Below are 16545 nucleotides of genomic sequence, written 5' to 3'. Positions count from 1 at the left end.
ACTGTGATAAAGCATTATAGGTAAATAAAAATGAATTTCTTTAAAAAAAATGTTCAGGTAACCCACAGGAAGGCAGAAAAAAGAAAACAAAAAAAAAATAGAGAACAGACAAAAACCAAAACATAAAATGACAGTCTTAAGTGCTTAGATATCAATAATTTCATTAAAAGCTCAATGGTCTAAATACATCAATTAAAAGACATTGGCAGAGTGGATTAAAAAACATAACTAACTGTATATGGTCTACAACAAACTCACTTCAAGTATAATGATAAATAGGTTGAAAACAAAATGATGGGAAAAGATGTTTTAGGTAAACATTAATCAGAAAAAAGCAGGAATGGCTGTATTAATGTCATATAAAGTAGACTGCAAAGCAAAGAAAATCACCAGAGTCAGAGAAGGACATTGTGTAATGATAAAATGGTTAATCTACCAAGAGGACATAGTAATACTAAATATATATGCCCCAATGAAAAGAGCTGAAACATATGAGACAAAAACTAATAAAATTGAAAGGAGAAATAGACTAACCTGCAATTGTAGGTGGAGACTATAATGCTCCTTTCAACAATTGATGGTACAATTATATAGAAAACCAGCAAGGATATAGAAGAACTCAACAATATCATCAACCAATGAGATCTAATTGACATTTGTAGAACAATCTACCATACAACAGCAGAATACCCCTTCTTTTCAAGTACTCATGGAACATATGCCAAGATAGACCGTATCCTGCACCATCAAATAAAATTTTGAAAAATTGAAGTCACACAGAGTGTGTTCTCCAACTGCAGTGGAATCAAACTAGAAATCAGTAACAGAAATAAAATAGGAAAATGTCCAACACTTGGACAATAAACACACTTCTAAATAATCCATGGGTCAAACCATACGCTGAAGTGAATGAAAATGAGCACATAGGGACGAGTGCATGCCTGACCCGTGTGGGGTGAGGCACCCTCCTGTGCCCCAGGGCCAGATGCTCACTCCAGGTAATCAACTCCCCACTGGGGCACAACGTATAAGAAAATCAGAATAAATGCTTGATTCCATGTCATTTTCTAAGTGAAAGTGACAGTACAATATACTCATACAGAAGTGCCTCGTTCTTATTAACAGCTGCTTAGTATTCCTCACTATGGATTTCATCACACATGGTTTAAAAGAAGTGCTGTTTGTCCCTTTGCTGACTGATGAAAATTTGTCAGACGCTCTCTTCCCTCTTTTGCTGTCCTTGTTGTTGTATTACATATGACACGGAGGGAAAGGGAAGCGTATCTCTTGACTACATAAAATGTCGTTGTTTATGCTCCTGTGAAGAACGACCTGGCCAGCCCCAGCACATTGGTCAGCCCTCTTCCTGCAGGCTTACTCCTCATTCAACAAGCCAGTCTTGCTGAGGAGTGGTTCTGTGGCATCTACTGTGGATTTGTTTCATCACTAAGGACTTCTGTGCCTTCCGAGGTGTTTTAGATGAGGCTCTATTCCCCTGCACTAGCACTCGGAGCATTACTCCTTCAGCTCTTGTCCTGAGAACTTGAGATGCACCTTGCTTAGCCTTTTGACATTATTGGGGCTAACATTTAGAAACCTGCTTTTTAAATTTTTTTTCTTGCTGTCCTTGCAATCATCCAAGCATTAGAGACCTGTTCGTATTTTGCTGTCTGGGAGTAGAGCAGTTATGGGTAGTAGTCCCTTTGGAGACAACATTCACATGGGTTCTTGTCTGTTTCTGATCAGGGTCTCTGTGTTCAGTGTGTATTTTTACTTAGATTCTTGAGTACTGGTGGTGCAGGTTGTGTGGCACGGCAGCCTCTCTTCTTGCCAAGTATACAGGCAGAGAGGTGAGGTATTGACACTACCGTCGGTAGCTTCTCAAGTTGTTTTATTTTTTTTTTATTTTTTCTGCGGTACGCAGGCCTCTCACTGTCGTGGCCTCTCCTGTTGCGGAGCACAGGCTCCGGACGTGCAGGCTCAGCGGCCATGGCTCACGGGCCCAGCCGCTCCATAGCACGTGCGATCTTCCCGGACCGGGGCACGAACCCGTGTCCCCTGCATCGGCAGGCGGACTCTCAACCACTGTGCCACCAGGGAAGCCCTCTCAAGTTGTTTTAACCTGCAGTAGCAAACTTGATCATGAGAGACAACGTTAATTTTGACTTATCGATCCTTTCCTTAATGAAAAGAAATGGAGACATTTCCCCCTTATATTAGTTTCCTAGGGCTTCCATAACAAATGACCACAAACTTGGTGGCTTGAAACAACAGAAATTTATTCTTTTAGTTCTGGAGGCTAGAAGTCTGAGACCAAGGTCCTGGCTGGGCCATACTCACTTCAGAGTTTCTCGAATCCTTCCTTGTCTCGTCCTAGCTTCTGGCAGTTCCCCGGAATCCTTGGCATTCTTTGACTTGTAGCTGCATCACTCCAGTCTCTGCGTCCATCTTTACATGGCCTTCTCTGTGTCCTCTCCTCCTGTTATAGGGACACCAGTCATTGGATTTAGGGCTCACCCTAATCCAGTATGACCTCATCTTAACTAATACAGAAAATTACAAATCTGCAAAGTTCCTATTTCCAAATAAGGTCACATTCTGAGGCTCTGAGTGAACATGAATTTGGGGGGACACTATTCAACCCACTACACACTCCGAGTAATTTTTCTGGGTTTTTTTTGCAAAGTGGTAAGCATTTCAAACAGATGTAGCTGATCCTACATCATGTTGTCTTCTGGCAAGAATAGTTTTATTTATAAGGACCAGATGAGCAGCCACCTAGAGGACTGTGTTAACTGCTGCGGTCATATCAGCCCGGCATGACTCTCATGAGTGCTTGGGTCACTTTGATGAGTGTCACTTTTATTGGTTGTAGACTTCCTTCATTGGAGATGGTGGTGAAAGGGAACTGTTCTGTTCTCCTTCCTGCTGGCAAATCAGCTCCTTTTTCTTGTTCTTGGATCTAACTTGACAAAAGAATAATCTTGCATGATAGCAGATACTGTAATCAGCATTTAAACTGTCATTTTTTCCATTGTAACCCAGCATGCAGAGACCCCCCCTGAAGCGGTGTAACGCAAGGATCCCCAAGCAAGAAATTTAATGTAGGAGAGAGCAGCCATTCTATGGGATAGCTACACAGCTTTACATGCTTTCATTTCTGCTTCAGTGAATTCTTGGTGATTATGCTGCTTTTACAGAATGATAAACTCACCCAGCAGATTCTGTTGTAATGGCTGTCAGATTCCAGTTACTCCTGGGAAGGATGCTGTTTTGTGAAGTCATTATTTTCACATGTAGCTCCTGTCAATTATAGCTTGCCCATTTCTAATCAATAAAAGTTTGTTAATGTAACATAAAACATTGAAGGCCATGGAAATACTGTGGCCTTGCAGTGGAATGAAAAATAACCAGTGGCTTGGTCTTTGACAGCTTTTAAGTACCTGGCTTAGAAGAAAACATGAACTTGTGCCCACAAGTTGACATTTGCGAGTCAGTGTGTTAGCCATGCTTGGAGAAAACATGGTTCTTTTAACTTCTGCCACTGACGTCTGGGCCTTTGACAAGCAAAAGGAAAACTAAGATAGGAGGCTCTGTTCAACCTTCTCTTATTTTCAGTAAGCAAAGAACAGGCAGCTGTATGATTAGTTGACTTCTTGCATAACAAAGGAAAAGCAAAAAATTCTTATCCCCCTCAGACTTCCCAGATGTGGCTCTGGTTTGTAGGAGTTTACTGGTAACTCTCAAATACTCTTTGCATGGCTTACCTGATGATGAGGCTTTTGTCCTGGCAGCTTTACGGTGTTCATTTGCATTGCACATTTATCCAGAGCCCTCTCTAGAAGTAATAGTCTTACCTCTTGGCTGGCTTTTTCTGCCTCCAGTTCTCATTGCAGTGGTAGCCACTGTTCCTTCTTTTTTTTTTTTGGCCTGCGTTGGGTTTTCGTTGCTGTGTGTGGGCTTCCTCTAGTTGTAGTGAGTGGGGGCTACTCTTTGTTGAGGTGCATGGGCTTCTCATTGTGGTGGCTTCTCTTGTTGCAGAGCACGGGCTCTCGGCGCACAGGTTTCAGTAGTTGTAGCACGCGGGCTCAGTAGCTGTGGCACATGGGCCCTAAAGCGCATGGGCTTCAGTAATCGCGGCGCATGGGCTCAGTAGTTGTGGCTCAAGGGCTCTAGAGTGCAAACTCAATAGCTGTGGCGCACAGGCTTAGTTGCTCCGCGGCATGTGTGATCTTCCTGGACCAGGGCTCGAACCCGTGTCCCCTGCATTGGCAGGCGGATTCTTAATGACTGAGCCACCAGGAAAGTCCCGCCACTGTTCCTTCTTGCTTTCTTTTAGGCCTTGCCCAATTTCCTATACTCTTGGTCTCTAAACTCTTGAGCCAGGCTGCCTCGGTGTGAATCCTCGTTCTCGCATTTGCTTAATCTCAGAAGTTGTTACAGAAATTACATGAGTTAATATTTGCAGAATACTTAGAACCCTACTTGGTTCATAATAAATACTGTATGAATCTTTTTGAAAAAGATAAACTATGTTCTATATCTTGATTGTGGTGGTGGTTATACACTTGTCAAAACTTATCAGAAGTGTGCATTTAAAAGTTTTAAAAGTATAAAAGTTTACTGTAGATAAAGTATACCTCAGTAAACCTGACCTAAAATTTTTTTAAAGGTAAAAAGCATATCCGTTTATTCAGTCAGCAAAGGGTTTATTAGGTGTTGCACAGTAGGATTTTAAAAACATAATTCAAAGAGGCTTGCCAGTCTAGTTGAGCTGGCCGGTTATAATGCAGGATAAATTTGCCCATCAGTGTGAGAAGGTGATGTAAGAGGTGCTGCAAAGCAGCTTATTAGTCATCTAGGTAGGAAACACTGTAGGGGTTTGGATTGCTTAAGGCAGTCCCAAAGAGTTCACCAAATAGTAGGAACTTGAGCTGGACCTCAGAAGATGTAGGATTTGGAAAGATGGGCATTCGAGAAGGTGCATGGGTGCAGGTGCAAGACCCAGGGGCAGAAATGCATGTGGAGACTTTAGGCAACCATGTGAGAGCTGGTTGGATTAAAATAGACCCTCTGACTGTGGGAGGGACAGCTGTGCCTTATGGACTAACGAGTTCTCTTCTCTTCATCCACAGAAAGGCCCCCCTTCTGGCAAAGACCGGGTGAAGAAAGGTGGATCCTACATGTGCCATAAGGTAAGTCAAGTCACTAAACTCTGTTTTGGTGTTCTAACAGCAGGTTTATGGATCCATTGTAAACATTAGCCCCAAGATGTCTCATCCACTTCTGTTAATACATACCTATCTCCATCAACGCCAGAAAAAAAGAAGTTTGTGCACAGGCATGGGGAAAAGTGGTTCAAGAAGCAGAGGTTGTAAATGATCTGTTGTCAACCATATTCCATCTGTTGTATCTTGACCCTTTGAGACACCTTTGTTGTCCCATGAATCAGGGTGAGCTGTATATCTGGTTTCCAGCATGTAAGTCTGGAAGCACACCCTTAATTTATTTGAGACTCCTGTAAATTTCTGGCTTGTCTGTTGAGATTAAGTTGAGTTATAAATGGAGGGTAGTTTGTGGTATACTGGAATGGAAACATCCCAAGTGTTCTAGGTATATAGTGTGTGCTTTGTGGAATAAACATCTCTCTCAGACAATGATTCTTCTCTTTGGGCTATAATTTCAGTGTCAGAGTTGGTTGTTCTTGGCGAGTAGAAGTAACTCAGTGTTTCATGAGTAACCTTTTTAAGGAGTTCAGAAATCGAATACCAGTTCTCTCCCTTTTTTTCTTTAAATCATATATTTTTAGTATATCTAGGACTTCAACTTCTATCTCTATGTAAACATGGCATTTTGCAGATTGTTATTACAAGAAGCTTCCCATGGTAATTCAGTCAGTCTAGGCAGTTAGAGACTTAAAACTGTAATGGCTCCAAATTAAGTTATTAATTTGATAATGGAGGCATTGTCAAACTTTGCCTTAAAATAATAGTTCTCAAACTTTATTGTACATTAGAATCATCTGGGATCTATAAAAGATATTGATGCCTATTTCCTCACTCACCTCATTCTGACTTGATATTTCTGGATTGTGACCTGGGCATCAGGATTTTAAAGCTCTCAAGGTGATCATAACATACATCAAAGTTTGGGAGCCACTGGCCTAAAGAGAACCTATTTAAATTATGTATATCTGTGAGTTCGTAGGGGTGTGTGTCTTCTGCATTTCTTAGAATCTTTAGTGTAGTTATTTAGGTGGCAGTTCATAGAGTTGAGTTCACTTTATGCTTTACACTTACCTTTATAACAAGATGTGGACAAATTTATCTTTAAAATTCTAACTTTAATTTTAAATTAAAAGCATTGCCCTACGTTTTCCCAGTACTTTTAAGTGTTCATATACCCATCTGTCTGTAGTCCAAGATTTTTTTCCTTTGATTCAAGCTGTTGCTGCAGGTGTATCTGAATCCTCTTGCTGGGAAACCAGACTTTCATGAAAAACAGGTGAATCTCTTTTTGCACAAGAGCATCTCAAAACCCTAATTACCACCAGTTATGTGTCTGACATATGGCACTTTTCATAATTGGGAGTCCATTTACTCTGTAAGAATTAAAGACCATAAGATTTTTTTTGCACAAATAAGTGGAGAAAATGAATCCTGTAAAAAACATTTTAAGCATGAACACCAAAATATTCCAGTGCCATGCATATGAATGTGTCTACTTTAACATTTCATTTTTCTTGCTTATTTTAAATGTTTAAAATTTTTATAAGCTTCTTAATTTATTCTTTTAAAATATCTTTTAACATGTTTTGTGTGTGTGTGTGTGTGTGTGTATATATATATATATATATATATATATATATATATTTTTTTTTTTTTTTTTGGCGTATGCGGGCCTCTCACTGTTGTGGCCTCTCCCGTTGTGGAGCACAGGCTCCAGACCTGCAGGCTTAGCGGCCCTGGCTCACGGGCCCAGCTGCTCCGCGGCATGTGGGATCTTCCCGGACCGGGGCACGAACCCGTGTCCCCTGCATCAGCAGGTGGACTCTCAACCACTGTGCCACCAGGGAAGCCCTATATTTTTAATAAATACATTTTTATGGTGCAGTTGGTTTTTGTATATTTATGTTGTGTCCTGTAACCTTGTTAAACTCATCTGTATAAGTGATGTTTTTGTAGATTCTTTATATATATATATATATCTTTACTGGAGTATAATTGCTTTACAATGTTGTGTTAGTTTCTGTTGTACAACAAAGTGAATCAGCTCTAAGTATATATATATCCCCATATCTCCTCCCTCTTGAGCCTCCCTCCCATCCTCCCTATCCCATCTCTCTAGGTCGTCAGAAAGCATCGAGTTGATCTCCCTGTTGTTTTTGTAGATTGTGTTGTATTTTCTATGTAAGTGGTTATACCATCTGTGAGTATAGACAATTTTACCTCTTCCTTTTTAATCTGGATATCTTTTATTGCTTTTTCTTACTGTATTGTGTTGGCTAGAACCTCAGTATATCGTTGAATAGGAGTGGTAAGAACAGACAGTCTTACCTAATTTTTGATCTTAGGGGAAAAACATTTGACTTTTCAAAATTAGGTATGATATAAGCTGTAGTGTTTTCAAAGATGCCCTTTATCAGCTTGAGCAAGTCTCCTTCTAGTCCTAGATTTCTGAGAATTTTTTTTATCAGAAATGGATGTGGATTTTGCCAGATGCTTTTTCTAAAGCTATTGAGATGTTTATGTGGTTTTTCTTTTTCAGCCTGTTAATATGGTGAATTATAGTCATTGATTTTCTGTTTTCAAATGTTAAACCATCCTTGGCTTCCTGGAATACATCCACTTAGTTATGATGTATTATCCTTTGTATATGTTTTGGATGCAGTTTGCTAAAATATGTTCGTGATTGGTATCGGTCTCTTGTTTTTTTGTTTTTGTTTTTTTTTCTGTCTGATATTAGTATCAGTGTATTGCTGGCTTCATAGATTGATTTGGGAAATATTCCCTCATCTTGAATTTTTTGGGGAAGAGTTCATGTAGAGTTAGCATTTTTCTTCCTTAAATGTCTGATAGAATTTCCCCAGGAAAACCATTTGGGCCTAGAGTTGTAACCATACATTTAATTTAGTTAATAGCTACAGGGTTGTGCAGATTATCTGTTTGTTCTTGATTAAGCTCTGGGAGTTTGTGTCTTTCAAGGAATTTGTCCATTTCAGCTGAGTTAATGAATTTATTGACATAAACTTTGCCTTTTCACTTACTGTTTAGACCATTTATATTTAATGTGATTGTTGATATGGCTGGATTTAAATTTGTTGTCTTGATATTTGTTTTTCTCTTTGTCTCATTTGTTCTTTTCCTTTTGCTTTTTTTTTTCTTTTTTTGGATTAAGTGGTTTTTTTATCACTTCATTGTCTCTCCTTTGGCTTATTAGCTATAACTCTTTATTTAAAAATTTTGTGGCTGATTTAGAGTTTATATTATACATCTTTAACTTTTCTTAGTCACCCTGAAGGATAAGTTTTAATTTAGTCAGGCTCAGAGTGATGGAGAGAGTATTCCAGAAAACAGAATAGCAGAGTGACAAAAACTGAGTGGGATCCACAAGATTTTCCAGAGAGAAACGGCAGCTCTAGGATCTTTGGTCAAGTTAATTGTAGATGATGTAGGTTTTTAACCTCAGCCTGGTTATTTTGGTGTAGTCAAGAAAACAGCGCAGTGTTGGCTGTGAATTACTTTCAGTGCTTGTTCTTTACACTAGATTAAGAGTGGCAGTTTTAACTGCCACTAAGTATATTAAGATGTGGACTCTAGAATTAGATCTGGGTTGGAGTTCTGTAACTGTTCTTTGCTAGTCTTTGCCTGTAACATTAGGCAAATTACTTAACCTTTCTAAGCCTCAGTTTTCACACTTGTAAAATGTACATCATAACTGCACGTATTGTAAGGTTCTTACGAGGAATAAATGCAGCAAAGTAAATAAGCACTTGGTACAGTGCCTAGCTCATGGTAAAGTCTCCATAAGTTAGTTGCTGCTAACACCATCATTCTTAATCATCATCTTTATTATAATAAGATTATTTTCTCCCATTTTCTCTTTTGAATAAAAACCAACTAATGAACTGCTAACTAGACAGGCAGAATCCTGGAAATGATTACTGTAGCACAGGTAAAAATCAGTAAAAGAAAGAAAATCAATAAAAAGAGAAAAGAATAATGTAATTCATTTTGGAAAAAAAATCATCTTGCTTAGAAGGTAACTTACTTTTGATCATGGCCCAGGGCCAGTTTGCATGACTAAAGTAAGCTCTGATTATTATTTTTGATTTTTTGAAAGTCCATCCAAAGTATAGCTTCAGTAAGGAGACGAGGCACAGAAAGAACAACTATGAGTCAACATGGTGTTAAGAGCACAGATTCTGGAATGGGACTGAAAAGACTGTAATCCTGGATTCACAGTTACAAACCATGTGACCTTAGGCACACTATTACCACACCTGTGTGTCGGTTTTTTCCTTGTGTATACATATATATATATTATTGTGTATACAATAATACCTACCTCAGGATTATTGAGAGGATTAAGTCACTTAATACATGTGAAGTTCTTAGAACAGTTCACATGGTAAGTACTCAAGAAATACTAGTCTTTCTTGAAGTTGTTAGATTAATCTCTGTGGGATGTTTAGCCCAACCTACAACATTGACGAAATCCTCACTCCCCTACCCCCTCAACCCCACCATTTTACATCAAGATTAGTAGCAAAAGGAGTTGTCCAAGTGTCAGTGGCAAGAGCAATGGATGGGAAATTGAGAGACCTGAGTTCTGCTGTGTCATTTTTCTATAATCATTTTGTTCATAATGAGCTACAATTACCTTAAAACTGTTCTTTATCCCTAAAAGTCTTCCTCTCATAAAAACCATATTGCCATCCCACTTGACTTCAGAGCCCCAAGGCTGGTAAGCCATTATCTTAAATGAATTGTTCTTGAATCCAGGATCATATTCTTAGTGCAGATATCGAGGTCAGTTTCACAAAGTAATTAGCCATTTTGATGAAATGGGGCTAAAATAGGCCCTCTCTACTACCTCTGTTCTTAATTAATAAAATGACCCATATTTCAACCACTCAAAGACCTAACATCATTAATAACCATTTTTAGTGCTAAAAGTAGAGTTGGAAAAAAAGAAAGAGCAATGAGGACATATGAAATCAGGCCATTTTTCTCTTTAATTACGTATTTCATTAGTTGCCGATTACTGGAATTTAAAATGAACTGCTTATTAATAAATGTTTGCTGAGTGAATGAGTGCATTTGCAGTGGAATGATAATGTGAATTGACTGTTTTCTCATGTGATGGTCCTGACCTTTCAACACTAACTTGTAGTGAGACTTGCTTTTTAGTGTTTAGTTCTTCATCATTTAGGTTAATGGAAGACTTTAGGTACTGCTATGATCCAAAAAAGGACTAGCTCTTTTTGTTGTCACTGATTTTAAGCTTTTTTGTTATGTAAGCAAAACATTTTCATGGCATAAAAATTAGAAAATAAATAATAAACAGAAAAATGAAAAAAATCGTTCACGCTGCTTTCTGAAGAAAACTGTTAATAGCATTCTACCAAACTCTTCGGTGCACTTTTATTTTTTCTTCCCAAAATGGAATTATGCTGTATGTACCAGGGCCTTCAAATATGACTATGGTCAATAATCTCTTATACATCATGGATCTCTTTTCTGATCACAGTGCTCCAGGCAGGCACAATTCGTCACAGTTGCTACAGCCTGCATTTTGTGGCATATGAAAACCAAATTTTAAAACAGTTTGTTATAGAATTTGAGAGACAAGTTGCATATTGAACTATGCCATCGGACAAAGACCTCAGTCCTATGCCTTGTCACCAGAGATACCCCTTCATCTTTTCCATTTATATAACAAATAATTTTCCTATTTTTGTAGCAAATGCGTAACCGTATTCAGATGCTGGCAAGGAATCATCTTCCCAACACAAGATCACTAAGACCTGCAGAGAAGCTGCTTTTGTTTTAGTAAGGAAGCAGGTTAACCCAAGGAGGTCAGATAAGACAGGCAAAGTGAGTTCTTTTAATTAAGAGTGTTGTGTTCATTATAAAGTAACAATTACAATAATCTCCACATGTCTACTGCTTTACTTTTTCATGTAAAGATAAGATGAAGCATTTTGACATTATTCCATTAATAGCCCCATTTTATCGGAAGAGGGAGCAGATTCAGAAAGGCTTTGCCTAAGGTTAAATAGCTAATGAGTCTTGGATTTTGCCTTTTCAGGTGAGTAAATTAGTAAAATGTTTGTCACAATTTCCACCTGTGTCAAGCCCAACCTCTTTCTGCCAAGTAGACCACCTTTAATGTGACTCCATCCTATTTATCCACCCACGTTTCCTGCTTTTTATCATTTATCCTCTCTGTGCCACTCATTGCTTTTGCCTGGAATTCTCATTCTCTGAATCTTTGGGCAGCTCAGCTCTCGCAGCGCCTCATCAGAGGAGCCTTCCCAGGCCACCTTATCTAAGTAGCACCTAGTCACGTCTAGTCCTCTCTCCCTATGTGACTTTCTTCCAAGCTGACCACTGCCAGAAGCACTCTTGAATTTATCCGTTTATTTATTGTCTGACTACTTAACTCCTTGTTGAATGTGAGCTTCCCGATAACGGGTACATTGTTTTGTTCCGCATTGCTTCTCTCGTGCCCAGAATAGCATCTAGCATGTTGTAAACTCTCAAATATTCAATGAATAAATAAACCATGCTCTGACACTCTCAGGCTGTGGCCTTGCTATCCTCTTCACTTGCCTGAATTTTTCCATTTTTATGCCTCTGATGTTATTGTTTTCTCCACTTAACATACCTTCTTTCCTTGTTTCTAAGTCCTGTAAATCAGTGCTACTCAGTTTGTGGTCCATGGGCCCGTAGCATTAGCAGCGCCTGTAAGCTGGTTAGAAATGCAGATTCTTGGAACCCACACCAGACTTACTGAATCAGGATCTCTGGGTTTGTGGCCTAGGAATAGGTATTTACATGAGCTCTCCAGGCTATTCTTCTGTATACTCAAGTCGGAAGGCCACTGCCATAATCACGTAAATCCTGCTCTGGCCAAGTTCTGCCTTCAAAAGTCTTTCCTAAAAAATTAGACATTTAGTGACTATTTCCTCCCCTGAATTAATAGTAGCCTCAGAATTTTTTAATCCTAGCTTGTTTTGTAGCTTTTTGATGTGTAATCATTGTTTCCTCAACCAGCCTGTGATCTCCAGCGGGACAGTGCGCACAGGAGGCGATCAGGAAACGCTTGATTGTTTTTTGTCATGTGTGGTCCAGTTATGGAACAAGAATGTCCCTGTCTGACTGCCTGCCCCCCTGCCCCAAGCTCGATTCTTGCTCCAATGTAGAATTCACTGCACACACTGAGAGCATGGGGCCCTGCATTATCCACAGGAGCTTGATTCTAAAAATACCAAAGCACCTTGCTTCACAGCAGCCCAGTGAGTAGGCCCTACATGGAACAAAGCTTCTGCCGTGTCTTTCTGCATGGTCACCTCTAGTCATTTTAGAGCTTCCGTTGCATCCCAATCACAGGTAGTAGCAGATGCCATCACATCTTTCATTATTTCAGGCATATTTTTTTATTCATTTTCCCTCTGCCTGCCTGAATGTTGGTAATAGTGTTACATTCTTCACTGGCCACAGGGAAAATGAGAAAATTGGTTGCTACTGTTTTGCTATCTATAAAAGACAGAGCACCATGTGTTTTTCGTTTTTTTCATGGTGGAAGTGCTCCAGAGAATTCCTTTGTCAGCTCTAGAGATAATTTTTATGAAGATTAGAAACATTCAACTTTCGTGAGAGAAAGGAGAATAATAAGAATTAAGGAAAAAAAAAACATCTTTCATACTGCCCTATTTTGCCCCTCCACAAATTCTCTCTGCTTCATGAGTTCCAAAGTTACTCTACACGATTCTTTGTGCAGTTTCTTTAACCAGCGGCGGGGACTTGAGTTTCCCAGCGCCCACTCAGAGTTGATGCTCTTGGTACACAGGGTAACTAGTTTATTTTCATTGTCTGTTATTTTTGATCAAAGATCTTAGGACATAAGAGTTCCATGCATGGTTATTTTTGGAACGTGGAAGCTTTTGAAGTGTTTGAATCAAGTCATCTGTGGTTATTCACTGACTATCTAGTAGGTGACCAGGGATATGTGTTAGGTTTTCCCTGGTGTGTACATGCAGGGGGCTATAACAGGGGTGGAACAGAATCATGAGTTGTGATGCCTTTCCATCTACGAGTATCGACTGTTGCTAGGCAGGCAAGCACACCACAGTTAGACCTGGGTTCGAATTCTACTTCTTTTAACAACTGTGTCATCTAGGGTAACTCATTTAATTCCTCTGGCCATTATGATCAAATCAAATAAGTGATGAAGGCGCCTAGCACCATGCCTGGAGAGCTTGATGTCTGTGTGTTTGTGCATATGTATATACCATACTCTGCTCTTATAAAATAAAACAATACCAAACAAGTCCCCCACACAAAGATACATAGCTTTATGAATTACTGTGATTTAAACTCCAAAAGCAATGTATTAAGAAAAAATGTTTTCCACAGCCTTTCCTACTCTTGATGTTCCTGGGCTTGCTGTTCAATTTTTTGCCAACCTGTTGGATAGTAAATAATATCTTAATGTTGCTCTTAATTAATATTTTCTCAATTGCCATTTAGCTTTATTACTTGGTTTCTTGTCTACTTCTCAAATGCTATTCTAAATGTGCAAACGTGCAAATAACTTTTTAAATTATAAAAGTAATACATAGTTATCATCGGAAATTTGAAACCCCACTGCCTGAGGATAACTACGGTTCGGATTATGGTGCATTTTGAATCTTCCAGTCTGCTTTTCTTTGGCGTACGTGATTATCTAGATTGAGATCATAGCACATATACAGTTTTGTATTCTGACTTTTTCATTTAAGATTGTATCCTGATAAATTCCTATGTCATTAAATGTTACATGAAAACATGCCTTTTAATGGCTGCTTACTAGTCTAAATTATGGATGCGCCATAACTTATGTAACCATTGGTTGTTACATTTTTTTAAACTGTTCTAAGTAATACTCACACCAACATCTTTGTACTCTATCTAGTCACGTTTATAACAGACCACTGGATAATGTGGTGAGCTCGCAACGCGCTACCCTTTTCGGAAACATAGCTGCTAAATGTGCAGGAGGCGGGTGCCTGTAGGCAGGCACTGTCTGCAGATAGGCATAACTCTCTACAGTTGGTACTTGGGTACAACGTCAATCTGACAGTTGAGAGCCTTCAGCCCAGACTCCAAGAGCACTCATGTGTCTGGTTCTCTCCGCAAAGTCCTACTGCTACAGGTATCGCTGTGCTGCTCGAAGCCAGAACACACCTGACAGCTCCGCTTCGAATCTGGGATTCCGCTGTGCAGCCGACCACCTGCCCACCACAGGCTAACAGCCACGAAGAGCCTTCCTGAATCGGAGAAGTCGTGTCTAACCTGCACGCGGCTTCCCTCAGAAGGCTGAACAACCTCGTGTGAAGAATTCCCACCCCCAGGTGGGTTACCTACCTGCCCAATGGCCAAAGGAACCGTGTGGCGAGACCAAATAGCTGACCTGCATCAGCAAGTGTGCTTTATTGTGTGGTGCATTTCATGTTTTACTTTTGGAGTCTTTTAAAGAGGAAGGCGGTGGAGGGCACCCAGAACTAGGCCTCAGGAGGTCTGCGTTCTACCCAGGCTCTGCCCCTGGGTTAGACCCCAGGGTCCCACACTTGACCTTCCTGGGCCTCAGTGACCTCATCTGTCCAGTGAGGGGATGCACAACATGATCTCTGAGGCTGTCTCCCAACTCGCAGATTGTCTGAATATATCAGATTCTATTGTGATTTCATAGTGAGAGTTTATGGCAGGTTGTTTTTTAGCTGTTTTTTCCCATGTGTGAACCTTGGGTAATATTAATCATGTAAAATAATCGTTCTCTTGTATATTATTTTCAGAAAAGAATGAGGGGGGTGGCGGTGATGGGTCTTTATATTCGTACTGCACTTTGTTTTTTCAAGGAAATCAGTGTCTTTTACATTGTTATAATGAATCCCACTTGGGCCAGTGATGGTGCGCTCAAGTTCAGCAGTCCGAACACGCAGGGATGTCTGTGAGGTGACTTTACTGTGCTTTATATTTTAACATTAAGTGCCTTTGGTTCAGGGGGGCAGTTACAAGCCCTATTTCCCCCTCTCCCCAAAGCCTTTGGTGAATGTGAAATGTTTGCTACATGGAGAAACCTGTTTAATTCTAAATGTAGGAGAAAAAAACCAAGAACCTTGAATTAACTGTATTCAGGGTATCCAGTATTTTGTAATAGGGAAGTAGGAAACCTTGTTGGCTGTGGAGTGTCAGATGCTTCAGATCATGCACTGAGTCGAATAAAGTGGTATCTGCTAAATCAGGCTTCACTCATTGTTTCCTTTTCTCTTTCCCTCCATTATGTTTTCTTTTAAAGAAATGACTTTGTGATATGTATGTGTTTTGTTTGCTAGACAACTTTCTTGTTGTTTAGCTATTTGATAACTTGGATATTTGAGCAGTTTGTGGGAATTTTTATTCCAAAAAGCAAGGCTGTTCTGCCAGGAACCTAATTATGACCGTGCTTCTTCGTGCCTCAGTAGATGAGACAAGGTCAAGGGCGGCGCCTCCATCCTGTGAAACGCAACAGCTGCTTCACATGCCGGGAAAGCACCTTGACTTAGAGTGATGGCTTCCAGCCAGAAGTCCCTGTCATCACGATCCCAGCCTGATTCCCCAGTCCTCAAAGACCCCACATTTGCTTCTAGCATGTCATTTGAAAGGAGAGTCTTGTCTTTATGTTGGTTGTTCAAAAGCTAAGTCACAGAGTATTCTTAAGTGTTCAGCCAACTCTTGATTGCTACGTTTGCACCTGGCCTCCTAATGTTAAAACATTTATCCTGAGAAACAGTTGTGTTGCTGGGGTGTTTGGCCACATTTGTTAGTCTGTCACTTTGCGGATATAAAATGTTTCTTTACACGCTCTCATCAGTTGATGATTAATTTGGGCAAAACCAACAACAAAAAAGCATTTGGTTCATTGAAAAGGCTAATGGAGGAAATAAGGTATTTTATTCTTAAGTCACCAGTACTCAAGCACAGTTTTTGTTTTTACTTGTTACCTCCCACTTACTTACATTTTTCACTTGGTTATACTTTTAGTGTGTGTATTTTGGATTCTTTTCTTGGTAATTAATGTTATATAGCATAAATATTTTGGGGTGTGTTTTGGCTTAGTCTTTAGAATTGCATTTTTAGCAGCAGCATAATGTTAGAAAGCATTTAAAGTGAAATCCTAACAAGCCCTTCATTTAAGAACCACATTTCTAGGTTACTGACTGCAGAGCGTGCCAGACTACAGACAGCTGTGGCTACTGCGCTTTATAAAATTGTGTGTTGACTTAGGAACAGACTGACA

General features: G+C 39.7%; 1 protein-coding gene across 4 annotated transcripts in view; it reads left to right on the top strand.

Annotated features, from left to right (window-relative positions):
- The window catches only part of SUMF1 (sulfatase modifying factor 1), a 111695-nt gene extending 96188 nt beyond the window's left edge, over positions 1-15507 (top strand). For 3 of the 4 annotated variants that reach the window (XM_067755264.1, XM_067755263.1, XM_067755261.1), the window contains 2 exons: positions 5136-5195; positions 14408-15507. In XM_067755264.1, coding sequence (XP_067611365.1) covers positions 5136-5195; positions 14408-14518 — 171 coding nt within the window. In that variant the 3' untranslated portion in view covers positions 14519-15507. Of the gene's footprint in view, positions 1-5135; positions 5196-10965; positions 14066-14407 lie in introns of those variants that run through there. The other variant, XM_067755262.1, reaches the window with a different exon arrangement.
- Positions 15508-16545: the final 1038 nt, after the last annotated feature.

Source organism: Pseudorca crassidens, chromosome 10 (assembly GCF_039906515.1).
Source record: "Pseudorca crassidens isolate mPseCra1 chromosome 10, mPseCra1.hap1, whole genome shotgun sequence".
Taxonomy (NCBI): Eukaryota; Metazoa; Chordata; class Mammalia; order Artiodactyla; family Delphinidae; genus Pseudorca; species Pseudorca crassidens.
The sequence above is the reverse complement of the archived record's forward strand: the minus strand, read 5'-3'. Positions and strand labels throughout refer to the sequence as shown.